The sequence below is a fragment of the Labeo rohita genome, chromosome 15, assembly GCF_022985175.1.
Source record: "Labeo rohita strain BAU-BD-2019 chromosome 15, IGBB_LRoh.1.0, whole genome shotgun sequence".
Lineage (NCBI taxonomy): Eukaryota > Metazoa > Chordata > Actinopteri > Cypriniformes > Cyprinidae > Labeo > Labeo rohita.
Genome location: NC_066883.1, coordinates 16,389,577 through 16,417,564, shown reverse-complemented (window position 1 = coordinate 16,417,564; position 27,988 = coordinate 16,389,577). Strand labels below are relative to the sequence as shown.

Below are 27,988 nucleotides of genomic sequence, written 5' to 3'. Positions count from 1 at the left end.
ACGCCACAACGACAGTCATCTGAGAACGGCTTGATTTGAAAAAGGGGATATTATTTTTACAGATTAATTCAAAACCACTGCATGGATTTTTATCATTATAGGGTAGATTTGTACATACATTGCCAACACACATTAATGTTCAAACAACATGTAAAAGTGAACTTAGCATCTGATGCCCCCTTTAAGGTAAGAATGCATTTATTAAAAAAAAACAACTTTAAAAAATAACTTTTGAATAATAGTTTTGATCAATGTGTTACATTTTTGCTGAATAAAATTATTTTTTCTGAAAGTATTAATTTCTTAAAAAAAAAAAAAACTTTTCAATTGTAGTTTTGGTCAATTTGTTGCATTCTTGCTGAATAACGTTTTTTCTTAAAGTATTCGTTTTTGAAAAAAAATATTGAATGGTAGTTTTGATCAATTTGTTGCGTTCTTGTAGAATAAAATTATTTTTCTTAAAAAAAAGGTATTTATTTCTTAAAAAAAAAAACTGCAAAATTTTTCTTAAAGTATTTCTTTCTTTTTAAAAAAATATGAATTGTATTTTAGTTCAATTTGTTGCATCCTTGTGTGTATATATATATATATATATTTTTTTTTTTTCCTTAAAAAAAAAAAAACTTTCTTTTTTATGAATGGTAGTGTATAATAAATATGATACTTATTATTAATTCCCTCCAGCAATATGAGACAGTGTAATATGATTATGCATGCAAAGGTTTTAAAACCGAATTTGAATTTGCACACTGTAATGCAATTGCAAATCTGATCTTAAGCGTTGTGCACCATTTACAAGCCTAATGAGGAGAAAGCTTAGGTAACGACGGCCGGCCTAACAAAGGAAAAAGGAGGGGGCAGAAGGTTAATGAGGCCTGAGAAGAGAGACAGGAGAAGGAGGAAAGAAGGAGGGGAAGAAACTGCTATTGTCTTGGGCTGTTGAGAAAAGAAAAAAGAATAAGGACATAGCAGTGGGGAAATCAATGGGCGAACAGAAGGACGGCATGCAGAAGAGACACGGGGGGCATCGCGCCATAATGTTGCCCGGGTCACTCAGGAGAAGGGGGCCCACAGGGCAGGGATCTTGAGCAATAAGATCAGACCGTACTATATTACATACACATGGAGGAGCTTTACTTAGAACCATTTGTAAGAAATTAGGAAGTTAGCTAACTGTGAATCAGGGTTGCAGCATGGGAATGAACACATTTTGAAACTTCACACTTCTATGAATGGGTTTCCCCAGAATGTGTGGACTGCGGTGAAAATAAACTATATAAACATCTGTACAAGAAAACATACTAGCGTCTATCTTTCAGCTTTTTTACAACATACGGCGCATCTCAAATACTGTGACTCAAAAGACTCGTGGCCATGTTGGGGTGAAATACCAGACAGCTGAATTTTTTACGGTAAGTGGCGGACACTGTTTACAGGAACAGAGAAGTGTCCTAAATACTGAGAGCGAGTTTGCACACATTACCAACAAAGCATGATATCGAGAAGCAGATGTATAGACTAGCAGATTGCCAAGTTTACCTTAACATGGTGGCCCTCCATGTAGCGTGTGGCATCTCTGAAGAGCCGGTACATCACAAATCCTTGAGGGTCTATACTGTCGATCAAGGGGTACGCCGTCTGCGCACACACAAACATACAACATTGGGTGTTCAGGAATCTTTCATGCACATTATAAAACATTTTAAATTGAGAGATTGACCCAAAAATGAAAATTTGCTGAACATTAACTCACCCTCAGGTCATTCAAGATGTAGGAGAGTTTGTTTCTTCATCAGATTGGGAGAAATGTAGCATTAAATCACTTGCTCACCAAAGTATCCTCTGCAGTGAATGGGTGCCGTCAGAATGAGAATGTGTTCAGCTGATTAAAACATCACGATAATCCACCAATCCACCAGTTAACATCTTTAAGAATCAAATCCATCACGTTGTTTTAACTTCAAACCATCACATCTAGCCAAAATATGATTTGTGCATATTTCTCTCCTGATTCAGACAAAACAACTTTTTCACTGGAGAAAGCAATATTATGGATAGAGAATCCATATGATGGATTTTACTTCACTAGATGTTAACTGATGGACTTGTGTGGATTACTTGTCGATTATTGTGTTTTTCTTTTTTTTTTTTTTTTTTTTTTTTTTAAAATCAGCTGTAACTCATTCTGACGGCACCCATTCACTGCAAAGGATCCATTGGGTGAGCAAGTGACGTAATGCTAAATTACTCTATATCTCAATGGATGAATCAAACTCCACATCTTGGATGGTCTGAAGGTGAGTAGCTTTTTAGCAATTTTCCATTTTTGGGTGAACTACTTCTTTAAAAATGTCATTACTCTCCCTCATGTTGTTCCAAACAAAGGTCTTATGGGTTTGGAATGACATGAGGGTGAGTAATGAAAGACTTTTCATTTTTGGGTCAACTAAGTAATATAAGTAATTTAAAACATAATATAGTGGAATTAAGACATTACTCATAATATCATATTTAGTCATCGACAGGGTTCGTACAGATACAGTAAAATAAAATTCCACAACTTTCATGGACTTTTCAAGCACTACTTCAATGACTTCAGAGATCAGAGATCTCACTTATGGTTTGATGTTTTCTACCGTTTAAAAAACTAAATAAATAAATTAAAAAAAGATCAGCGATCTGAATCAAATGACTCGCAATCCACGCTCCTAGGTTTCACTCTAAAGCAAATGATTTGCGATATGCGCTCCAAAGTCCCAATTTGAATCAAATGGTTTGTGATACGCGACATTCTAATCTAAATCAAATGATTCGCGATACACAACTCGAGGTTATGATCTAAATTAACTGATTCGCAATACGAAGTTCCAAACTAAGTCAAATGATTCGTGAACCAACTCCAAAGTCCTGATCTAAATCAAATGACTCGTGATCCACGCTCCGAAGTCCCGATTCGCAAAGCATCATTTCAGATCAGTACTCAGAGCACGGATCGCAATTCATTCAATTTGTGGAATGATTCAAGAACCTGCTATGAAGTTCCAATATAAATAAAATGATTTGCGCTCCAAAGTCCTGATCTGAATCAAATGATTCGAGATACGTAAAGTTAGCGATCTAAATCAAATGATTCGTAATATGCACTCCAAAGTCCCGATTTAAATCAAATGATTTGTGATACGCGAAGTTCCAATCTAAATCAAATGATTCACGATCCATCATTTCAGATCAGGACTCGGAGCTCAGATCACAATTCATTCAATTTGCGGAATGATTCAAGGACCCACTATGAAGTTCCAATCTAAATCAAATGATTCGCAAACCTACTCCAAAGTCCTGATCTAAATCAAATAATTTAAGAAACCAATCCAAAGTCCCGATTTGAATCAAACAATTCGTGATACGTGAAGTTCCGATCTAAATCAAATGATTTGCGATACTTGGACTTGAGGTTCCGATTATAATCAATTGATTCGCAATACGCAGTTCCAATCTAAGTCAAATGATTGGCGAACCCACTCCAAAGTCCTGATCTAAATTAAATGATTCGCGATATGCGATTTGAAGGCCCAATCTGAATCAAATGATTTGTGACACACGAAGTTCCAATCTCAGTCAAATGATTTGCGATCCCGCTCCGAAGTCCCGATTCACAAACCATAATTTCAGATCAGGCCTCGGAGCATAGATCGCAATTCACTCAATTCGCGGAATGATTCAAGAACCCACAATGAAGTTCTGATCTAAATCAAATGATTCGCGACACGCGAAGTTCCGATATGAATCAAATGATTTGCGATACTCGACTTGAGGTTCTGATCTAAATCAATTGATGCACAATACACGATTTGAAGCCCGATCTGAACCGAATGATTCATGATACGCGAAGCTGCGATCTAAATCAAACGATTCACGATACACAGCTTGAGGTTCCGATCTAAATTAACTGATTCGCAATACGCAGTTCCAAGCTAAGGACTAATTGTGACAAATTATTCACAAACTCACTCCAAAGTCCTGATCTAAATCAAATGATTTGTGATACATGATTTGAAGCCCGATCTGAATCAAATGATTCGCTTCGAAACAGTGAATCATGTTGCGACACAATGGTATTTATAATCATTACAAGCGATGTCGAAATTGGAAAATGAATGATTTTTCTGATTTGATCAGTTTTTTGCTAGTGAATCGCTTAAATGAAAAGAAGTCACAAGTTTGAATCAAACGGAGCTGTTCCAGCTTTAACGACTCCCTGAATTGATCTGGTTCATTCGTTCCTCTTTTTGCGTCTTCAGCCACGTTTACACGACACAGTCAGTACTACTACTGGTTTAGCTCAATAGTTTTATGACATTAACTGAAATAGGCAAAAAAAAAAAAAAAAAAAAAAAGTTTTTTTTTTTTTAATTGCGTGAATTTTGTGAGAAAAGATATGTGCTTATTAAAACATTGAAACATTTCATAGATGCATTGTCTTTCAATAATTCAAGCACTTTTTAAGTAACTCTTCAGAAATATTCTATTTTCAAGGGTTTTACAGGCCTTAAATTTCAAAAAGTCAAATTTAACTACTTTAAGCACCTTGTACGAACCCTGCATCAAATATTGTCAAAAGCGTGAATTACAAATGCTAGCTCTAACATGAAGCATCAAGATATTGGATGGGCCATTTTTACACTGCTGAAAAGCTGAATTAACATTCGCACGCATTAGAAAAAAACAAAACAAAACAGCGGCAGCAAAATGGCTGTTCAATCAAAACAAGGATCATTTGCATGACTTTACAAGTGTGCCACCCCAACAGTCCACAACAGACACACACAAACACTTGCAGACTAAATCTAAACACAAAGGTCTCACTGATGCATCATTTAGGAAATGTTATATTTGACCACAAGCCTGTGTTTGTAGAATCAACAGACAAGTAGGTGTGCCACTGTACCCAAAATAGCATCTATTGTAGGCAGGTTCAATGTTAAGCAGGGTTCAAGAAACTTTTCCTTTCAACTGCAATTGAAACAGTCAATGCAAAAACAAACAACAAGCTCTTTGCACTTGCATTATTGTGGTAAACAGTCAATCCTCACCACCAATGGAACTCACCATGCCCGTCTCTGATGTGAAGATGACTATCTCGTAGAGCGGGGCCAGTTGCTGGAATAGGTAGTCTATACCAGGCCTTTTCTTAAAACGCCAGCCCGTGGCCAACTAGAGAAGCCAGAAAACAATAAAACACAAGTTTACATGTTTATTAGGGTTATGAATAGGGTTTAGAATAAATGTTATAAAGCAGAATAATTTTCATTAACATCATTTTAATAGTTAAGAACTTTTATAATATTTACACTACCAGTCAAAAGATTTTAAAACGTAAGATTTTTAATGTTTTTTTTTAAAGACGCCTCTTCTGCTCACCAAGTCTGCATTTCTTTGATCCAAAATACAGCAAAAGCAGTAATATTGTGAAACATTTTTTTTTACTATTTAAGATAACTGTATTCTGTTTGAATATATTTGAAAATGTTATGTATTCCTGTGATTTCAAAGCTGAATTTTCAGGATCGTTACTCCAGTCTTCAGTGTCACATGATCCTTCAGAAATCATTCTAATATGCCGATTTGCTGTTCAAGAAACATTTATTATTTTTATGATTATCATCAATACTTAATAAAAAGCTTTTGTAACATTATACACTATACCGTTCAATAGCTTGGAGTCAGTATAATTTTTTGGAGGGAAAGAAATTTTAGAAATTAATACTTTTATTTAGCAAAAATGCTTTAAATTGATCAAAAGACATTTATAATGTTACAAAAGAGTTCTATATCTGTTCTTCTGAACTTTCTATTCACCAAAGAAACCTAAAAAAAAAAAAAAAAAAAAAAAAAAAAAAACTCAGCTGTTTTCAACATAATAATAATAATAATAATAATAATAATAATCGTGTTCTGAGCAGCAAATCAGAACACTGCAATGATTTCTGAAAGATCATGTGACTGGAGTAATGATGCTAAAAATTCAGCTTTTAAATCACAGGAATAAATTATATTTTCAAATATATTCAAATAGAAAACAGGCTTGGTGAGCAGAAGAGACGTATTTGAAAAACATTAAAAATCTTACTGTTCAAGAACTTTTGACCGGTAGTGTATATATTTTTATTTACAGTTAAACAGCAGAATATTTTGAAAATTATTTATCTTTTTTTTTAATTTAGTGTTTATGTTATTAACTGGTCATTTTGCATGTACATTTACACTTCAAATGTCTGCGGTCAGCACAATTTTTTGAAATGTTAATATTTTAATTCAGCAAGGACCAAAAGTGACAGTGAAGACAATTTTACAAGGGATTTCTATTTCAAATATTATCTTATTTTTAATAAAGAATCCTGAAAAAAACTGCTTCAACAAAAATATTAAAACAACATTGATGATAAAGTTTTTGAACTGTAAATCAACATATTACAATTATTTCTGAAGGATCACGTGACACTGACAACTGGAATAACGGCTGCTAAAAATTCAATTTTGTATCACAGGAATAAATTACTTTTTAAAATAAATTCAAATAGAAAACAAATCGTAATACCAGTATTTTTAAATCAAATAAACACGCCTTGGAGAACAAAAGAGACATATTTGAATAAAAACAACAACAAAAAAAACATCTTCCTGACCCTAAGCTATTGAATTCTCTTTCAAAGTAGTTTTTAATGCGGTTTCTTGTTAAAATAAGACAAACAGGAAATAGTATGCAACAGATTTTTGCCATTAGCAGCCCACTGCTAGTCTCCTTATGCCATCTATGACGTATTTAGCTCATAGGTGGTGTTTCAGATTTCCTGAGTGTTGCTATTTAATCTCAAACATCTTTAGACGTCGCATCTGGAATACATTTTTAAACAAACAGGCTATTAGACAGCCTTTCTCAGTCATTTACTGGAAAACATGAGGCTGAGTATTGCAGTCATCAGTTTGTAGAATACAGGCAGAGCAAAGAAGCATTTCTCACGTCAATTGATTGTGCTAAATATATATCTTTAGTCAAGCAAGTTGTATTTAAGCATCAAACTCTTTTGTGCTGTGAGATCGAGCCCTTACTTTTGTATCGTTTAGAGTAACCGATATTTTAACTGCGCTTTTATGTGGCACTAAACGCCTATGCCTGAATATACATGGTCAGACAAACCCAAAAAGTAAGAGTACAGTCTCAGACAAAGCTTCATTTGAGGCTTAACAAAAATCACTGTGCCATGCGCCGCGGTAACAGTCTGCTGAGGTGTGTCAGGTTACAGTTCGGCTATGCTCCACCTGTCACCTGTGTGTGGCCCTTCCCTCACAGCTGGCCAGGTAGAGGGAACAGAGCGGAGGAGGGAACAGGTAAGGGAGGCGACAGGTGGTTGGCCCAAAACAGCGTTCCAGATGGCCTCATATGATTAACAGAAATTGATAAGGCTCGTTTGTAATAAACTGATAAATGACTAAGGGTTGTTTAATACTAATTCAAACCGATGAAATAGAGACCCTTTATTGCAGTCTGGATCTGAGTGCACAAAAATAAACATTATACAGCACCGTGCATTACAAGAATATGTACAAATTCTACAAAAGCAGATGCAGCTGTGTTTAGTTTGGAACAGGACAGGGCCTGCAATTAGGAGCTAAAGACCGACAAAAAGTTTACCTCCAAGGACGGTCAAATCTAAACTCTGCATGTTTTGCTTCAAGAGGGCAACCATACATTTGTGTTGCAGTAATATATATTTTTTTATTTTAATGGTAAAGGTAAAATTTTTTATAAACATATTTTTTTATATTTATAATATGTGACCCTGGAAACCAGTCTTAAAGGAGAAGTCCACTTCCAGAACAACAATTTACAAATAATTTACTTACCCCCTTGTCATCCAAGATGTTCATGTCTTTCTGTCTTCAGTCGTAAAGAAATTATGATTTTTGAGGGAAACATTTCAGGATTTTTCTCCATATAATGGACTTCATTTAGGGATGCACCGATACCGATATCGGGCCCGATAATGAGCTCCTGTACTCGTACTCATACTCGTTGAAAATGCCCCGATACCAAATGCCGATACCACACAGCATGTGACAAGTGTGTATTCAGGCAAAGAAACACAGACAACAGAACAAAAGACAGCAGAATGGAGTCATTAGAGATTAAGGATGTCTATGAAGTATATGTATGCAAGTAATATAATGTTAAACATTCAGTATCAATGCGTGTATAGCTGGTGCGCACGAGCTGATAGGCAAAGCACGCAGAGTGGATTGAGCGCGGAGCGACGAAGATGCATGGAAAAATAACTGGAAAGTTTGTAGTTAGAAACAAGCAAGTAAAGCAATGCATAAGTTATTTAACGGTAGAGAGAGAGAGAGAGAGAGAGAGAGACATATACATACACATATATATACATATACATATTCTTGCAACATTGTTTGTTAATAGTCATTTAACAACATAGTGTGTTGATTTGTTTAATAGTAGAATAGTGCCACATAGTTTAAGTGAAAGTTTGTGTACTTAAAAGCAGGAGGCTGTTTTGAGACTTTGTGTAACCGAATGCTAATGTGTAATAGTTCTGCTCCATTTTTGTTAAGTTGGGTGTGTTAACTATGCAGCACTTTTCATTTTCTTTATCTGGTTATGTTTACATTTTGTCTAAAGTGATGACATTGCCTTTTTTTTTTATTAAAACCAAATAGGTGTGTATATTTTTGGCTTGGAATAGCCTTCTGTTAAAGATTTTTGGATTCATCCTTACTATAGGCAAAAAATAAAACCTCCCTCCAAATTAACTGCGCTTTCATTGAAACGGCATCGGTATCGGTACACGTATCGGCAAGTACACAGATGAAAATACTCGTATCGGTTTGTAAAAATGTGATATCGTTTCATCCCTAACTTCATTGGTGCCCCGATTTTGAACTTCCAAAGTGCAGTTTAAATGCAGCTTCAAAGGGCTTTAAACGATCCCAGCCGAGGAAGAAGGGTCTTATCTAGCAAAATGATCGGTCCTTTGTTTGTTTTTTTTTTTTTTGAAAAAATAAAAATTTGTATACTTTTTAAGCACAAAAGCTTGTGTAGCACAGGCTCTGGGATGCGTGTCCACGATGCTACGAATCAGTAATGGATCGTTCTTGAATGATTCTTTCATTTTGAATGTGACTCGAGAAGAATGAGTCGTCTCAGGGAGTGATTCGTTCAGTCGCACATGCGCAACATCCTATTAGATTCTGTCCCGGAATTACTTCACCTGTTTTGAGTCTTCGGGTTTTTCGAGTCGTTTGTTCCTCTTATGGGGCTGTCACGTGATGACCGAACGACTCACATGCATTAATCTTTTCTGTTTCTTATAGCATTATAGTTTTGTCTTGTTTGTAGTGTGATCAACGTTTGTGTAAGCAGTAGATGTGTTAGGGAAGTAACACGTAACAATTTAATTATATTTTGCTAAAATGAACAAAATGACTCAAAAAGATTCGTTCATTTTGCTGAACGAGACTCAAAGGTCCGAGCCGGTAAAATGATCCTAACTTCCCATCACTACTACAAATCACGTGTAAGTTCATCGTCTGTGTACTGAGTCTGGCGAAAAACTCCATCTTATTTTCTCCTACAACTTGAGAGGAGGACATCGTTGTACCTTTTTGTCTGTGAACAGCATTTACAAACTTACTTGCACTTTCTTAGTCTTTGCGCGTCTGGGTCTGTAGTTCCGCCTACGTTCCGCGTGACCTTTCGACGCGATTCAATAGTACGTAGCGTCGTGAACGTGCATCCCAGAGCCTGTGCTACACGAGCTTTTGTGCTTAAAAAGTATATTAAAAAAAACAACAACTTTATTTTCCAAAAAAAAAAAAAAGCCAGATCGTTTTGCTAGATAAGACCCTTCTTCCTTCTGAAGATAGAAAGACATGAACATCTTGGATGACAAGGGGGTGAGTAAATTATTTGTGAATTGTTGTTCTGAAAGTGGACTTCTCTAAGTAGCACAGGTATATTTGTAGCAATAGTCAAAAAATTTTGTATGGGTCACAATTATCAATTTTTCTTTTATGCCAAAAATCATTTGTATATTAAGTAAGATCACGTTTCATGAAGATATTTTGTAAATTTCCTACTGTAAATATATCAAAACTTCATTTTTGATTAGTAATATGCATTGCTAACAACTTCATTTGGACAACTTTAAAGGCGATTTTCTCATTTTTTTTTTAGACAATCAGATTCTAGATTTTCAAATAGTTGTATCTCGACCAAATATTGTCCTATCGTAAAAAACATATATCAATGGAAAGCTTATTTTTTTTAAAAAATGGACCCTTATGACTAGTTTTGTGGTCACATATTATAAATTGCACTACCATTCAAAAGTTTAAGTTTATTAAAATACTTTTAATGTTTTTAAAAGAATTCTCTTTATTCTCTTTATTTGATCAAAAATACAGCAATATTGTGAAATATTTGTACTATTTAAAATAACTGCTTTCTATTTTAATATATTTTAAAATATAATTTATTCCTGTGATCAAAGCTGAATTTTCAGCATCGTTACTCCAGTCTTCACTGTCACATGATGAATGAATGATTCTAACATGCTGATTTGCTGTTCGAGAATTATTTCCTCTTAATGTTGAAAATAGCTGTGTTGCTTAATATTTTCTTTGGAAACCACAATGCAGTGTTTTTTTTTTTCCAGGATTCTTTGATGAATAGAAAGTTCAAAAGCACAGCACTGATCTGAAACAGCTATCTTATGCAACACTATAAATGCTCTACTTTTAGTTGGGATACATATGCTCCATTTAAATAAAGTAATTTTTTCTTTAAAAAAAAAAAATAATAATAACATTTTATCGACCCATTTTGAAACTTTTTAACAGTATTATTATGCATTGGTTTTTCCTCTATTCTCAAATGCTTCTCTCATGGTTATTTTAATTGAGCTGTCACCTACCGACCACTCTGGATGGAGGAGGACATCGGTGAGCTCCAGCACTAGAGTGTATGGAGGCTGGTAATAGGGTTCTCGCAGAGGGTCTGGGAGAAGCTTTGGGCTTGTGGGCTCGATGATCATCTACAGAAAAGCAGAAAGAGAACATTTTATATCTCAGATTCTCCCTTGTGCAGATATAAATGGGGAATATTTTCAGTATCCTCTAACCTGTCTGTAATCTTTGAAATATTTGAAGGTTCTTCTGAGCTGCTGGATGACAGGAACATCTAGAGGACAGAGAAAGTACAAACTGGTCAAGCTAGATGAATAAAATTAATGATTATCTTCCACTTACTAAATAAAATGCAAATATTAAAGGAGAAGTTCACTTCCAGAACTAAAATTTACAGATAATCAACTCACCCCCTTGTCATCCAAGATGTTCATGTCTTTCTTTCTTCAGTCAATAAGAAATTATGTTGAAACCGTTCAGGATTTCTCTCCATATAGTGGACTTCTATGGTGCCCAGGAGTTTGAACTTTTAAAACGCAGCTTCAAAGGACTCTAAATGATCCCAGTCTAAGAAGAAGGGTCTTATCTAACGAAACGATCGGTCATTTTCTAAACAAATTGACAATTTATGTCCTTTTTAACCTAAAATGCTCGTCTTGTCTAGCTCTGCGTGAACTCTGTGTATTCCGGTTCAAGACAGTTAGGGCATGTTGAAAAATTCCCATCTTATTTTGACCTCCAACTGCAAAATCGTCCTACATCACTGCAAAAGTACCGACCCAGTGTTTACAAAGTGACCATGCAAAGATCAAACACCCCTTACAAAAAAAGTAACACAGCGATGTCAGATGATTTTGAAGCTGGAGAAGAAATTTTGATGGGACTTTTTTGACCTACCCTAACAGAGTTCAAGCAGAACTAGTCAAGATGAGCATTTAAGGTTAAAAAAGTATATAAATTGTAATTGTTTTTAGAAAACGACAGATCGTTTCACTAGATAAGACCTTTATTCCTTGGCTGGGATCGTTTAGAGCACTTTGAAGCTGCATTTAAACTCCATTTTGGAAGTTCAAACTCACGGGCACCACTGAAGTCCATTATATGGAGAAAAATCCTGAACTGTTTTCCTCAAGAAACAATGTCTTACTGACTGAAGAAAGAAAGACATGAACATCTTGAATGACAAATGGGTGAGTAAATTATCTGTAAATTTTCGTTCTGGAAGTGAACTTCTCCTTTAACTGTAAGTTCACCTCCAGAATACAAATTCTGATAATTTACTCACCCACTTGTCATCCAAGATGTTCATGTCTTTCTTTCTAAAGTCAAAAAGAAATTAAAAATTGAGGAAAACATTCCAGGATTTTTCTCCATATAGTTTACTTCAATGGGGATCGGTGGGTTGAAGGTCCAAATTGCAGTTTCAATGCAGCTTCAAAGGGCTCCACACAATCCCAGCTGAGGAATAAAGGGTCTTATCTAGAGAAACGATCTGTAATTGTCTAAAAACATAAAAATGTATTAACTTTTTAACCATAAATGCTCATCTTGCACTAGCTCTGTGATGCGCATCTCTGACATCACGCATTGCATAGGGCGAAAATCTCCATCTCATTTTCTCCTCCAACTTCAAAATCGTCTGACATCGTATGTCTTTTTTTGTAAGGGGTGTGTGACTTTCTTTGCACGTTCACTTTGTAAACACTAAGTCGGTACTTCCATCAACATTACACACGTGTAATTACGTAATGTGTGAGGTCAAGCTAGTGCAAGATGAGCATTTGTGATTAAAAAGTATGTGTGTGTGTGTGTATATATATATATATATATATATATATATATATATATATGAACCTTATTCCTCATCTGGGATCATGTAGAGCCCTTTAAAGCTTTATTGAAACTGCAGTTTGGACTTTCAACCCGTTGTCCACCACTGAAGCAAACTATATGGAGAAAAATCCTGGAATGTTTTCGTCAAAAACCTTAAATTCTTTTTGACTTAAGAAAGAAAGACATGAACATCTTGTGATGGTCACCTCTATGACCGAACAACATAGGGGTGGGTAAACTATCAGGAATTGTTTATTCCGTAAGTCAACTAATCCTTAAAAAGCTATATATATATATATATATATATATATATATATATATATATATATATATATATACATACAGTTACACCACAACATCCCACAATAATGGCCACTTCAAGACAATTTACAACATCAAGACATCATTCAAACTAAAGTTATTAGCCCCATTTCAGGGCCTCAGCTCCCTTCAGTTGCCACATGCCATATGCCACCTCAAGCGGCAGAAAGGACAGATAAAGTGGCGGCACACAGGTTCCACGCGCCTCCTGCTTGGCTCGCTGTGCGTCTGTTAAGGCAGCCAGCCCGCCAAGGGGGCCCGTCAACAACATCAGAGCACGAGGAAGGAGGCTGATTGGGAGACATAGGGGGAGGGATGATATAAACTGCTTAAACACCCTCTCTTCTGGCCACTCAAGCCCTTTCCCTCCTTTTCTCCCTTGTTTGATTAGTTCGGAGGGGGAGTGTTTGTGCTCTATGAGGGAGCATGTGCCTGTTGGCAGCCTTCAATGGAATAAGCTGTCCCTTGAGACTAATGAGTGAGACGAGATGGACGTCTCATCATCACACTCATGCAAGTGAGACAGTGGTGGTGTTAGTAGGTGCCATTTATATATATATATATATATATATATATATATATATATATATATATATATATATATATGGTATCAGAATCACAGATTTGTTTTTGTTAAGTAATGGATTTATGTGTTAGAAAAAAAAAACACCTGTTGAACAACAAATAGTTCTCGAATAAAATAAAAATGAGACAAATGTTTAGGAGGGACCATTTGGGAAGTCAAAATTAACACTGAACAGTAGTGTAGGGTAACCTTTTTTTTTGTTCTACTTTGGATTCTAGAAAAAGTTTATCCTCTTCACATCGACCACATTGTCTGTTTAACTCCACCCAGCCTGGCACACATCTGTCCCGACAAAAGTCCTTCCTCTCTCACTCGGCCAAGATCAATACAAAGGTCGAACAGTTGCAAGAACCGTTACCAAGACTGATCCAAGACGACACTGGAAAACCGCGAAACAACTGGGCGCGCTTTGAAGAGTCTCTTGTGCTAACCTTGTTTGTCAGTGTAAATGCGAGGACTCCCATTGTTGCTTCATAGAGGGCCTGTGGCTCTCTGGAGGGATGTCCATTGAGTCTCAGGCAAGGAGGGAGGGAGAGGAAGATCGATGGCTAGGCCTCTGGACACAACAAAGGCCTCCTTTAATCCTGTACTGGGTTAGCATATGCTTCGATAGTTTGCCAAAGGCCATTACTCAATTGCCTTTCTTCCATCCCTTTCTTTGGGAGCCTCTTGCTTTTTTCCCCCCTGTCAATCGCTCCTTTCTCCAGTTGTGAAAAGTGGTCTTTAGGTGCAGCCCCTCTCTTGTTGCTGTCATATGGGGATCTAACTGTCCTGTGGATAGAGCACCAAGCCTATGCTTGTGTTTTCCTGGGTCATCTACAGCTCACCGTTTGTTTGCTTTGAGTAGTGAAGGGTTTTTGTGCTCAAGGATTAATAAACAAATCTGACCCACTAACCTAAATAGTCTAATATGGACTACTAGAGTAACATTAAATGTTTAACCTGAAGAGAAACATTTTAAATTACTTTCATTTCATATACACTACCATTCAAAAGTTTTTGAACAGTAAGATTTTTGATGTTTTTAAAAGAAGCCTCTTCTGCTCACTAAGCCTGCATTTATTTGATCCAAAGTACAGCAAAAACAGTAAAATTGTGAAATATTTTTTACCATTTAAAATAACCGTTTTCTATTTGAATATACTTTAAAATATAATTTATTCCTGTGTAAATGTAATTTATTTCCCCCTCATAATTCCGAGTTCATCTCTCACAATTCTGACATTTTTCCCCTTACAGTTCCAAAACGTCGCAATTCCCCTCACAATTCCGAGTTTATAACTTTCAATTCTGACTTTTTTTCCTTACAATTCCGTGTTTATACCTCACAATTCTGATTTTTTCCCCCTCACAATTCCAAGTTTATACCTCTCAATTATGATTTTCCCCCTCACAATTCCGTTTATACCTCACAATTCTGACTTTTTTCCCCCTCACAATTCCGAGTTTATACCTCAAAATTCTGAATTTTTCCCCTCACAATTCCGAGTTTATACCTCTCAATTATGACTTTCTTCCCTCACAATTCCAAGTTTATACCTCCCAATTCTGAATTTCTCCCCACAATTCCGAGTTTATACCTCTCAATTATGACTTTTTTCCCTCACAATTCCAAGTTTATACCTCTCAATTATGATTTTCCCCTCACAATTCCGTTTATACCTCACAATTCTGACTTTTTCCCCCTCACAATTCCGAGTTTATACCTCAAAATTCTGAATTTTTATGTTTATACCTCTCAATTATGACTTTCTTCCCTCACAATTCCAAGTTTATACCTCCCAATTCTGAATTTCTCCCCACAATTCCGAGTTTATACCTCTCAATTATGACTTTCTTCCCTCACAATTCCAAGTTTATACCTCCCAATTCTGAATTTCTCCCCACAATTCCGAGTTTATACCTCTCAATTATGACTTTCTTCCCTCACAATTCCAAGTTTATACCTCCCAATTCTGAATTTCTCCCCACAATTCCGAGTTTATACCTCTCAATTATGACTTTCTTCCCTCACAATTTCAAGTTTATACCTCCCAATTCTGAATTTCTCCCCACAATTCCGAGTTTATACCTCTCAATTATGACTTTTTTCCTCACAATTCTGAGTTTATCGCTCAACCTCTCAATTATGACTTTTTTCCCAATTCTGAATTTTTCCTCACAATTCCAAGTTTATACCTCCCAATTCTGAATTTTTCCTCCCAATTCCGAGTTTATACCTCTCAATTATGACTTTTTTTCCTCACAATTCCGAGTTTATACCTCTCAATTATGATTTTCCCCTTCAAAATTCAGTTCATACCTCACAATTCTGACTTTTTTCCTCACAATTCCAAGTTTATACCCCCCAATTCTGAATTTTTCCTCCCAATTCCGAGTTTATACCTCTCAATTATGACTTTTTTCCTCACAATTCCGAGTTTATACCTCACAATTCTGAATTTGTCCCTTACAATTCCGAGTTTACCTCTCAACCTCTCAATTATGACTTTTTTCCCCTCACAATTCTGAGTTTATATCTCACAATTCTGAATTTTTCCTTCACAATTCTGAGTTTATACCTTACAATTCTGAATTTCCCGCCTCACAATTCCAAGTTTATACCTCTCAATTATGATTTTCCCCCTTGAAATTCAGTTCATACCTCACAATTCTGACTTTTTTCCTCACAATTCCAAGTTTATCTCACAATTCTGACTCCCCCCTCACAATTCAGAGTTTATACCTCACAATTTTGAATTTTCTCACAATTCAGTTTAAACCTCTCAATTATGACTTTCCCCCCTCACAATTCCGAGTTTATATCTCACAATTCTGAAATTTCCCCCTCACAATTCAGAGTTTATATCTCACAATTCTGACCTTTTACCCCCTCACAATTCCAAGTTTATACCTCTCAATTATGACTTTTTTCCTCACAATTCAGTTTATATCTCACAATTCTGACTTTTCCCCCTCACAATTCCAAGTTTATACCTCGCAATTCTGACCTTTTTTCCTTACAATTCCGAGTTTATATCTCACAATTCTGACATTTTTCCCCCTCACGATTCCAAGTTTGTACCTCTGAGTTCTGACTTTTTTCCCCCCTCACAATTCCAAGTTTATATCTCACAATTCTGACTTTTTTACTTACAATTCTGAGTTTATATCTCACATTTCAGATTTTTTTTACTCACAATTCCAAATTTATATCTCACAATTCTGAGTTTTTTTCCTTACAATTCCAAGTTTATACCTCACAATTCTGACTTTTTTTCCTCAAAATTGAAAGTTGAATTTTTAGCATCATTACTCCAGTCACATGATCCTTCAGAAATCATTCTAATATTCTGATTTGCTGCTAAATGGAGGTGTAGTGAGCAGAAGAGAATTCTTTAAAAAAAAAAAAAAAACATAAAAAAATTGTCAAACTTTTGACTGGTAGTGTATGAACTACTTAGTTGTGTATGAAAAAAAATAGCTGAGCATACAGTAACATTTTTTAGGAACCTAATAGTAGTACCTGTATGGTAATGCATTACATTGATGCATTATAAATGCAATTAAATTAATGCAAATAAATGCAATGCCTTTAATGAAAACAGAGCTTCCACACCTGAGCGTTACACAAACACTCCAGTTTTTATTTCCTGATTATTGTTGTTGCTATCGGTTGGTGATGAAATCTTTGTGTGTTTAAGCTTAAGCAAAACAACCCCTCCTCCCGACACATTTGAATCTACATCGTACCACCGCAAACAAGACTACACTTGTCATTTCAGAGATAGGCTGATATGATGGGTGAATTTGTCGTTACATTTCACTCCACACATCATAGCAGTAATAATTACGAAACTACGCGGTTTCCAAAATTTTTAAACAAACCAACACAAAGAATTATTTTTAGACTAGCTGAAGTGATCTAATAAAAACAACAGTTTTGTGACTCCATAAACTATACCACTGGCCAACTGCCATCTTGTACAAATTGAGTGATGCAGGTTTTGATAGGGGGCGGGTTGGTGCACGATGTGCATATATGCTTCTTCCATTGAATGCCGTCACTTGGCAAGGCAGAAAAGGTTTTTTGGAGGCGCGCCTGTTTGCCTTGTCCCCTCTCCCTGAGGACGGCGCCTATCAAGGTTCCGCTCTTCATCCCCACGCTGGCCTTCTGCTGTGTTAGGGAGGGTGAGCATGGGCCCAGGAGGCAGAAAACCTGCTTCTCCACTCCCTTGAGGGAGTAGGCGTTTCACCTCGGTCCCTAAAGTAATCATGGCCCTTCGTTATAGCATTAAAAGCTATATGAGCATTAGTGTTGGACAGCAGCAGAGCTCTGGGCTCGGAGGTAATGAATCAAGGTGGTGGGGGGGAAAGGACACTTCAGGGAATGTGTGGAATTAATTACATAATTATGATAAGAGCGTGCAATCGCGTAGAGGAAGCGAAAGCAGCCTACTCCTATCTCAACTGACATCAGCAGTGAATGAAAAAGTGCAGGTGGTCGGCATTTACTGCTGTTAAGTGGCGTCTCTACCTTTACTCTACTAATGGTAATGCTCTGAAGATGGCACATCTGTACTCGATGGTGCTATAAATGTCAAAGTCAAATGATCACATAAAATCACCATAAAACCCAAGCCATTTCACAAACAGGAAGCCAAACTTAAAAGAACAGCACTCTCAAATAAATAAATATTTATTTTTCCGCCACTGAATAAAAAAATAAAAAAGTAATTGTGAATTTTTTCACGAGTTCGTATCTCACAACTCATACTTTTTTTTCCCCCTCACAATTCCGAGTTTTAACCTTGCAATTCTGACCCCCACTTCCCCCTCACAATTCCGAGGCTGTCACAATTCTGACCTTTTTCCCCCCTCACAGTTCTGAGTTTATACCTTGCCATTTACTTTCCCCCCTCAGAATTCCAAATATATACCTCTCAATTCTAACTTTTCCCCCCTCACAATTCCGAGGTTGTCACAATTCAGATTTTTTCCCTCAGAATTCTGTTTATACCTTGCAATTCTGACTTTTTTCCCCTCAAAATTTTGAGGTTCTCACAATTCTGACCTTTTTGCTCCTCACAATTCCGAAGTTATACCTCTCAATTCTGACTTTTCCCCTCACCTAGCAATTTACTTTTTCCCCCTCACAATTCCAAGTTTATACCTATCAATTCTGACTTTTTCCCCCTCACAATTCCGTGTTTATACCTCGCAATTCTAACTTTTTTCCTCCTTACAATTCCGAGGTTATACCTCGCAAATCTGACCTTTCCCCTCACCTAGTAATTTACTTTTCCCCCTCACAAATCCAGGTTTATACCTATCAATTCTGACTTTTTTCCCCTCACAATTCCCGAGTTTATATCTTGCAATTCTGACCCCCCCCCAACAATTCAGTTTCTCACAATATTGACTTTTCCCTCCTCACAATTCTGAGTTTATAACTCACAATTCTGACTTTTCCCCCCTCACAATTCCATTTATACCTTGCAGTTCTGACTCCCCCCCACAATTCTGACTTTTTCCCCCTCACAATTCCGTGTTTATACCTTACAATTCTAACTTTTTTCCTCCTTACAATTCCGAGGTTATACCTCGCAAATCTGACCTTTCCCCTCACTTAGTAATTTACTTTTCCCCCTCACAATTCCAAGTTTATACCTATCAATTCTGACTTTTTCCCCCTTACAATTTCAAGTTTATATCTCACAATTCTGACTTTTTCCCCCTCACAATTCCAAGCTTATAGCTTGCAATTCTGACTATTTCCCCCCTCATAATTCCAAGTTTATTCCTCACAATTCGGACTCCCCCCCCCCACTCCCCCATTATATTTCCCCCTCACAATTCCAAGTTTATATCTCGCATTTCCAACTTTATTTTTTTTTTAAGAATTGTGAATTTATTTCTCAGAATTGCAAATTTACATCTCGTAACTCCGACTTTTAAAAAAATGTAAACTCACAATTGCAAGATAAAAAGTCAGAATTGTGAGATAAAAAGTTGCTAAAAAGTTTTTTACTTTTTATTCAAAGGCAGAAACAGGCATCCATAGTTAAAAAATAAATAAAAAATGATATTAAATGTAAAAATTAAAATGAACATTCTTTAAAAATTCAAACAGGTCTGGAACAACATAGCGGTTATTAAATGGTGACTGAATTTCTATTTTTATGTGATCTCTTTAAAATGGAAATACAAGGCATAAGCCTCATAATTCAATAACCCACAATTAAGAGTCAATGCAGCATGAATAAAACAACTGCCAATATGAACTGGCACATGCACCACATGCCACTGGTTAAGAGCCAATTCGAGTATGCGAGAGAGATTGATGCTTGCAGGAGTCATGTGCAGGAGCTCAGTCCCATAAAACATTTAATTGTGAAGTGGCCTGACACCCGCTGGCTCTGTGTAAAAGGTGCTGCATGGCACCAGAAATCCATCATGTGCCATGTTTGTTCACCTGACAGGTGAACAAACACACAACAAGCAGGCCAGAAGGGTCCTCATCTGCTAAAAAGGGAAGTGTAAGGGGCGAACAATACTGTCATTCTCTGTCCTTTTGAATGCAAAGTATTTCATGCGTGTAGACTTAAAGGGGTCATCGGATGCCCATTTTCCACAAGTTGATATGATTCTTTAGGGTCTTAATGAAAAGTCTATAATATACTTTAGTTAAAAATTCTCAATGGTAGTGTAAAACAACCCTTTCTACCATGCCAAAATCAGCTCTGCAAAATTCATTCCATTCCAGTCAAGGCTGCTTTCTGCTCGCCCCACACCTCTCTTCTCTCTGTGGACTGATGAGCCTGTTTACATTAGCCGCATTTAGACACGTTAAGCTGAATGGCTCGATTTGAAAAAGGGAATATTATTTTTACAGATTAATTAAAAACCACTGCATGGATTTTTACCATTACAGGGTAGATTTGTACATAAACTGCCAACACACATTAACATTCACACAGCATGTAAAAGTGAACTTAGCATCTGATGACCCCTTTAAGATCTACAGTCCTCTACTTTATTTTTGTCATGTCAACTTCCTCCTGAGCTTTGAACTGCATTCAGTGTCTTTAAACCCACTTAAAGTGAAAGTAAATTGCCTTATCAATTAGATGGACATCTGTACGTAGGAGTAAAGCGCCCACAACATCAGGTCAGCTTAGGTTATTACATAGCTATGTTAAGGTTACTTTTTAAAACAGTGTAAAAAAAAAAGCCTTTGTAAGTGCATGTCCAAATCATTTCATAACTGTCTAGGAGCTTACACGTGTTCAGATAAGAGGAGGACTTACCATTATCAAACTCGTCTGGAATCTGAAAAAAAAAAAAAAAAAAAAAAAAAAAAAAAAAAAAAAAAAAAAAAAAAAAAAAAAGGTGAGATACAAGTAGAAAAGTTTTTAATGCACACTGGTACATCAAGTCATCACATGTGGATATGAAGGCAGTGCTTGCATACAAACTAGAAATACAACAAATTAGCAGTCATAAGTTTGATAAAACTCCTTTGAGTCTTTTAGACTAACAAGTCATTTTATTTTCTGTTTTCCTTTCAGTATTTGTTTTGCACCTATATATTTTTTATATTATATATAAATTATTATTTCAGCTTTATTTTATTACATCATGTTAAACTAAATGAAAATGAGAAGTTTTGCTTTGGCAGCTAGCTAAAAAGTTTTTTTACTCAAGTTAATGTTTAGTTCAAGTTTCAGCTTAGTTATCTAATAAACCTGCATGGTCCACAGCGTCCTCATCCAGAAAATCTAACTATTTAGCATAGCACCTCAGATGCATTTTTTGCATAATACTGTTGGAGATTAAATGTAAAAATACATAGTTCTTTGGTCTTTTAAAACAATACACATTAGTCCACCAATAAGCACCAAACTAATGAATATTCAGCTGCATCTGTCAGCAGGTTCTGCCCCACTTGGGGTCCAAGGACCACCACATGCTGCCTAATGGGACGGCTCACAAAAGGTGCAAAGTGCCGTTTCTAAACCTTGTCATTTTCCAACTGCATGCATTTATTCATTCATTGCGCACTCTGGCGCCCTCCACTGGACAAAACTGCACACAGCCAATATGCAGAAACAAAGGGCTAAATGTTTTTTGGGCTGAAAGCAGAAATTTCCGACTCAAGACTAAATTTTCTTGATCATCACATGAAAAAAATAAATAAATCACTCAATTATAAATGTTAAGTGAAAACAGAGCATAAACAAGTGGAGTTAAGAAAAGCAACGCCTTGTTAAAAAAAAATGAAGAACATACTCTGCCCCCTGCTGGTGAACTACATTTCTGCACTTTATCAGACTTTAAATAATCAGATAAAATTAATGTCATTCCAAATTGTTTTAGATGGATAATTTAACATCTGTGGCATCTGTGATTACCAAACTTATCTACTTCCCAACATGTTTCAAAGTGTTCCACAGAGGAAAGAATATCCAACAAGTTGGTTTGGAGTGACATGAGGATGAGTAAATGATGACAGAATTTACATTTTTGGCTGAGCTTTAGGCTTCAGTCATTGCTTGCAAAAAGGTAAAGATGACATAATACAAAGGGAGAGATGGTTGTTTATATTACTAAAGCCATTTAGTTAAAAAAAAAAAAAAAAAAAGCAATGGATAAACTAAATGGTTATGGAACTAACTCAGGGAAATGAGCATGCAAGCAAAATATTAAGTTTTGAGTTTGTGTTACAAGAGAAACCAAAACCACTTGAAGGAGAAGTTCACTTTAAGAACAAAAAAATTACAGATAATGTACTCACCCCCTTGTCATGTCAGAGGTTCATGTCTTTCTTTCTTTAGTTGCAAAGAAATTGTTTTTTGAGGAAAACATTTCAGGATTTTTCTCCATATAGTGGACTTCAACGGAGTTTGAATATCCACAATGCCGTTTCAAATGATCCCAGGCAAGGAAGAAGGCTCTTATCTATTCTATAAAAAAAAAAAAAAAAAAAAAAATATATATATATATATATATATATATATATATATATATATATATATATAGAATTTGTATAATTTCTAACCTCAAATGGTCATCTTGTCTAGCTTTGCGTGAACTCTGTGTATTCCCGGGTCAACACATTTAAGGTAGGTCAAAAAACTCCCATCTAATCTTGGAGGAGAAAATGAGATGGGAGTTTTTTAGACCTACCCTAACTGTATTGACCCGGAATACACAGAGTTCACGCAAAGCTAGACAAGATGAGCATTTGAGGTTAAAAAGTATACAAACTGTTTTTTAGAAAATAACCTATTATTCCTTGGCTGGGTTTGGAGTTTTTTGAAGCTGCATTTAAACTGCATTTAGGAAGTTAAAACTCGCAGGCACCATTGAAGTCCACATTATGGAGAAAAATCCAAAAATATTTTCCTCAAAAAACAATTTCTTTACAAAGACAGACATGAACATCTTGTATGCCAAGGGGGTAAGTACATTATCTGTAAATTTTTATTCTGTAAGTGAACTTCTATAAAGTGCACTATATTCATGTCTACCCACAAACACACTGCTATTCAACATACATTAGTATTCCAGGTGGATATAGGTTCTGGGTATAAATATATGTGTGTGTGTGTGTATACACACATTACATACATACATACATACATACATAACATACCATACATTCATACAGAAAGGACAAAAAAAAATGTTTTACAAAAAACATTAATTGTGTTCTTTTGTATTAAGCACTGAACAAAAAAATTAAGCAATCAAGAAATGTTTCTTGAGCACAAAATCAGCATATTAGAATGATTTCTGAAGGATCATGTGACACTGAAACCGAAACAACTGCTGAAAAATTCAGCTTTGTATGACAGGAACAAATTACACATTGTTCAATTTTAAGATATAGTAAAGAGTGATTAAAAATGAAATGATATATCAGATTATTACTGTTTTTACTGTATTTTTGATCAAATAAATGCAGCCTTAGTAAATATAAAAAACTCCTTCTGCCTCCAACCTTTTGAACAATTATTTAAATGAATCTGTTAAGAACATTTTAGTAGAAAGCCTTAAAATCAAGCACAAAAACTAACAGCCTTTATGGTCATTATATGAACCAATAAAAATTTGATTCTGTTCTATGAGAAGAGGATTCAGTCTTTGGTCTCACGCTGTCACCTCCCTTAAGTGCCCTTCAGTTAAGCCCTTTGGCTGTAAAAAAATAAAAAAATAAAAAAATGGCACCCTGAAGACTGGCACACTCCACATATATCTCCAACAAGGTCTTAACTACATGTGAAGTGTGCCCAGTTAGGGAGATCACTTGTCCAAAAGGCAAGCAAGCCAAAAGGGTCATTAAACCTTGTAAGTGTAGACAACAAACATTAGCACCCTGTGCTAAGTGTGTCCTTCAAGTCACTCGTTTCTGTATGACATTATTAAAAGGTTAAATTCACATGACAGATGCTGGATAAACAGTCTGTTTGAAGGTTGTGGCTTTGGTGAAGGTTTCTGCCTTCAAAATAGTCCTTGAACTAAACTCTTGCATAAAAATCAGTTACTGCCCGCTGGAAACTACAGCAGCCAGACAGTAATTTTGCAAGTATATAAATCAATTAAATGTGTGGTCATGTCAAATGTAACAGTGAAAGATGACAAACAATCAAGATGACAACCTTTGATAGCGGGCTTTCCCAAACACCGTTACAGGTTGAACTGGTTGAACGTTCTCTCTCGAAAGCATTCAATAATTAAAAGTCTGAGGTGTGAACAATATCCGAAACACTTTGGCAGGGTGACAAGACCTTCTGGCGAGAAGTCTAATGAGTGAAGTCTCGCCAGTGTTTTGAGAATCATGACTCAGCTTTGAAAGGCCTGGCACACTCCATTCACAACTCTTACGACATCTCAACTGCCTGAGAAGTGTGTCCGTTCAAAGTGATCCACAGCCCACAGGATCTCCAGTGACAGACGTGTGAGGAACTCAAGCTTTGAGGCAGCAATCTTCCCGAGGAAACACCTCAAGCCTTTACGCGTAGCACACTGTTGTGAAAGGTAAGCCCTTAAAGGGACAGTTCAGCCAAAAATGTCTAGGAGTCTGGAAAATAACGCATTGTTTTAAAATGATTGCTGATGTCAATCATACTGGCACATGACCAGAAATGGTGGAGTTTTTTTCCAGCCCTGAGACTGTTGGATTGAGCCGACGAACTTTCACTTTCAGTTTAATAAAATGAAATAAAATGAAAAAAAAAATAAATAAATAAATAAAATAAACAGTTTTTCACAAGCCCTCCAGAACAAAAGATAAAATAAATAAATAAATAAATAAACAAACAAAACAGTAAAAGGGTACAGGTTTACCACACACAACCCCTCAAAATTAATAAATAAATAAATAAAATGTTTTTTTAAAAAAAGTTATTTCAAAATAACTGCAAAGCAATTTATACAAACCCTCAAACAATAAAAAAAAATAAATAAATAAAAACAAGTTTAAAGCAATTTACACAAATAAGTAATAAATAAAAAGGCACTTTATTAAAAAAATGAGCTCAATTTACATAACCCCTTAAAATAAGGTAAAAAAAAAAAATACAAAAATGTAAAGAAGTTATTGAAAAATAACTTCAAAGCAATTTACACAACCCCTCAAAGAATAAATAAATAAAATGGTAAACTAAATAAATAAATACTAGCTCAAAGCAATTTACAAAACCCCTCAAAGAATAAATAAATAAAATGGTTAAAAAGTAAATAAATAAATAATAAATACTAGATCAAAACAATTTACACAACCCCTCAAAGAATAAATAAAATTGTATGTAAATAAATAAATTAAAATTAAAATTAAAAAGCTCAAAGCTATTTACACAACCCCTCTGAGGGAAAATATATAAAATAAAAAGGCACTTTATTTAAAACTGAGCTTACACAACCCCTTAAAAAAGCAAAAGCAAAAAAATGAAAAAGTTCGAACAAGCTTAAAGCAATTTACACAACTCCTCAAAGCATAAATAAAATGGTAAATAAATACAAGCTCAAAGCAATTTACAAAATCCCTCTGGAGAAAAAGTAAAAGGGCACTTTATTTAAAAATGAGCTCAAAACAATTTACACAACCCCTCAAAACATAATTAAAATGGTAAAAAATAAATAAATAAATAAATAGCTCAAAGCAATTTACACAACACTTCAAAAAAAAACAAAAAAAAACAACTGGTACTGCATTTAAAAATAAGTACTGTATTTAAAAATGAAAGGTACTGTATTTAAAAATAAGTTCAAAGCAATTTGCACAACCCCTTGGAAAATAAATAAATCGGTTTAAAAAAAGAAAAAGGAAAAAAAACATTAAAAAAAGCTTAAAAGCAATTTACACAACACCTCTGAGAAGAAAAAAAAAAAAAAAAAAAAAAAGTAAAAATATATTTTAAACGTCGAAAATAAAATAGTACCAAACTAAGCATTTTCTGTCTTACATTTAAAAGTAAACGACTCTGAATTGTCCTCCTGGCAAAAAAGACAGACAAAAGCCTGTCTATGGGAAGACAGCCAGGTTTCCAGTCCCACACTGTCACCTAATTGACATCCACTTGAAGCGGGCAGAGGTGACAATTTTTACAACAAAGGGTCTGGCACACTTCACATTTGTCTCCTATGTGGTCGCATACACATGTTAAAGTGTGCCCTTTGAAATAAGTGAAGAAAGCAGACCAGGAGAGGTGGAACCAGCAAACAAGCGGTTTTCCCGTGCACACACCTTCAGCCCAGCACATGCCGCAGTTTAAAGAGAGCTCGAAAGGTGTGTGGTTTATAGAGCACAGCGGCAATGAAATGACACCTGTGATCTCACCAAGTGTGCTGTGAAAAGTGTGTCTGCGCAGTGGACACTAAACCAAAGAGGTCTGAAAATGAACACCTTAACAGTTGGGTCCAAATCCCACGGTTAGGAGAGCTGGCAATCCCTTATGTGACCAAAAAGGTGCCTGCAAATGTATTTATAGAGCTCACACTGCAGAGGAAATATGTGAGAAATTCAATATTCAGCAAACTATTTGATCTTTAAACTAATCTACTTTGCAGCAACCAAACTAGCAAAGGAAACAAATAGTACCATTGTTTACGATATAACTTTCTTCAAAATAAAAGCCACTGGGTTTGATATATTTGATAATAAAATGACATTCATAAATTTGTAGGTTTATCTTAAGTGTCCAAATACAGGACACAGATTTGAAAGATATCAACCTCAACCACATATGGCATAAAATTCTTGTCCTTTTGTGACAATGAACTTTAATCATACTTTTAGTTCTCCAAAGAGTACATTTTTTCATGTGTTTAAATTAAACAAGCATTTGCATTTATTTATTCACTTGCATATCTGTTTATTCATTCTGCCGAGCATGCATTTACTTTTCTCAAGAGTATCTGCCAACCATTTTATTAGCAACTTTAAGTAGTGGTTACTACAAACAGTTAAGTGCTTTACATGATACTTCAAATTAGGACAGTAAACAAAACAGGTTGACATTTTGGTCATTTTGTTTAAACTAACAACACCAAGGCAACCAATTTTGACTTCCTCTTTTTTTAACTTCACAAATGCATCAGGTATCACAAGCTAAAAATAAATACTGCTTTTAATGTGTTAATTAACATGAACCTAAATTCATACATATTAACCTGCATATACGAATACCATTTCAAAATGTATTATGTTTAACAAGCATGAATTAACAACTGAACAACAGTATATAAACTGCAGTTCGCCTAGATTATTAAATGCGACCAAAAAAAAAAAAATGGATGTTTATTACAGGGCTGTCACTAACAAATATTTTGTTAATCAAGTAATCGGTCGAGTATTCAGACGATTAATTGAGTAACGGATAATTATATATATTTTTTGTAGTACTAAAAATAGACCTAAGCGAACAATAGCCTTTAAAATTACAATACAAATGCATATATAATAGCAATGAGGCAATAATAATTCGTTCAAATAAAGCATCAAAAGCAAGAGTATTCAGACGATTAATTGAGTAATTACATAATTATATTTTTGTTTGTAGTAATAAAAACAGATATAACGAACAACAGCCTTTACAATTACTTCAAACCCATAACAGCAATGAGGCAATAATAATGAATTCAAATAGAGTATCAAAAGCAAGAGTATTCAGACGATTAATCGAGTAATCGGATAATTATATTTTTTGTTCGTAGTAATAAAAACAGACCTAAGCAAACAACAGCCTTTAAAATGACTTCAAATACATATTTATGCGTATACTAGCA

General features: G+C 35.4%; 1 protein-coding gene across 1 annotated transcript in view; it reads right to left on the bottom strand.

The window, feature by feature from the left end:
* timm50 (translocase of inner mitochondrial membrane 50 homolog (S. cerevisiae)) overlaps positions 1 to 27,988 on the bottom strand; it is a 41,027-nt gene that overhangs the window by 8,456 nt on the left and 4,583 nt on the right. Inside the window, exons 4-8 of the mRNA XM_051129701.1 lie at positions 21,007 to 21,028; positions 11,193 to 11,251; positions 10,986 to 11,105; positions 5,107 to 5,211; positions 1,540 to 1,638 (exon numbers count right to left, since the gene is read on the bottom strand). Coding sequence (XP_050985658.1) covers positions 1,540 to 1,638; positions 5,107 to 5,211; positions 10,986 to 11,105; positions 11,193 to 11,251; positions 21,007 to 21,028 — 405 coding nt within the window. The remainder of the gene's footprint in view (positions 1 to 1,539; positions 1,639 to 5,106; positions 5,212 to 10,985; positions 11,106 to 11,192; positions 11,252 to 21,006; positions 21,029 to 27,988) is intronic.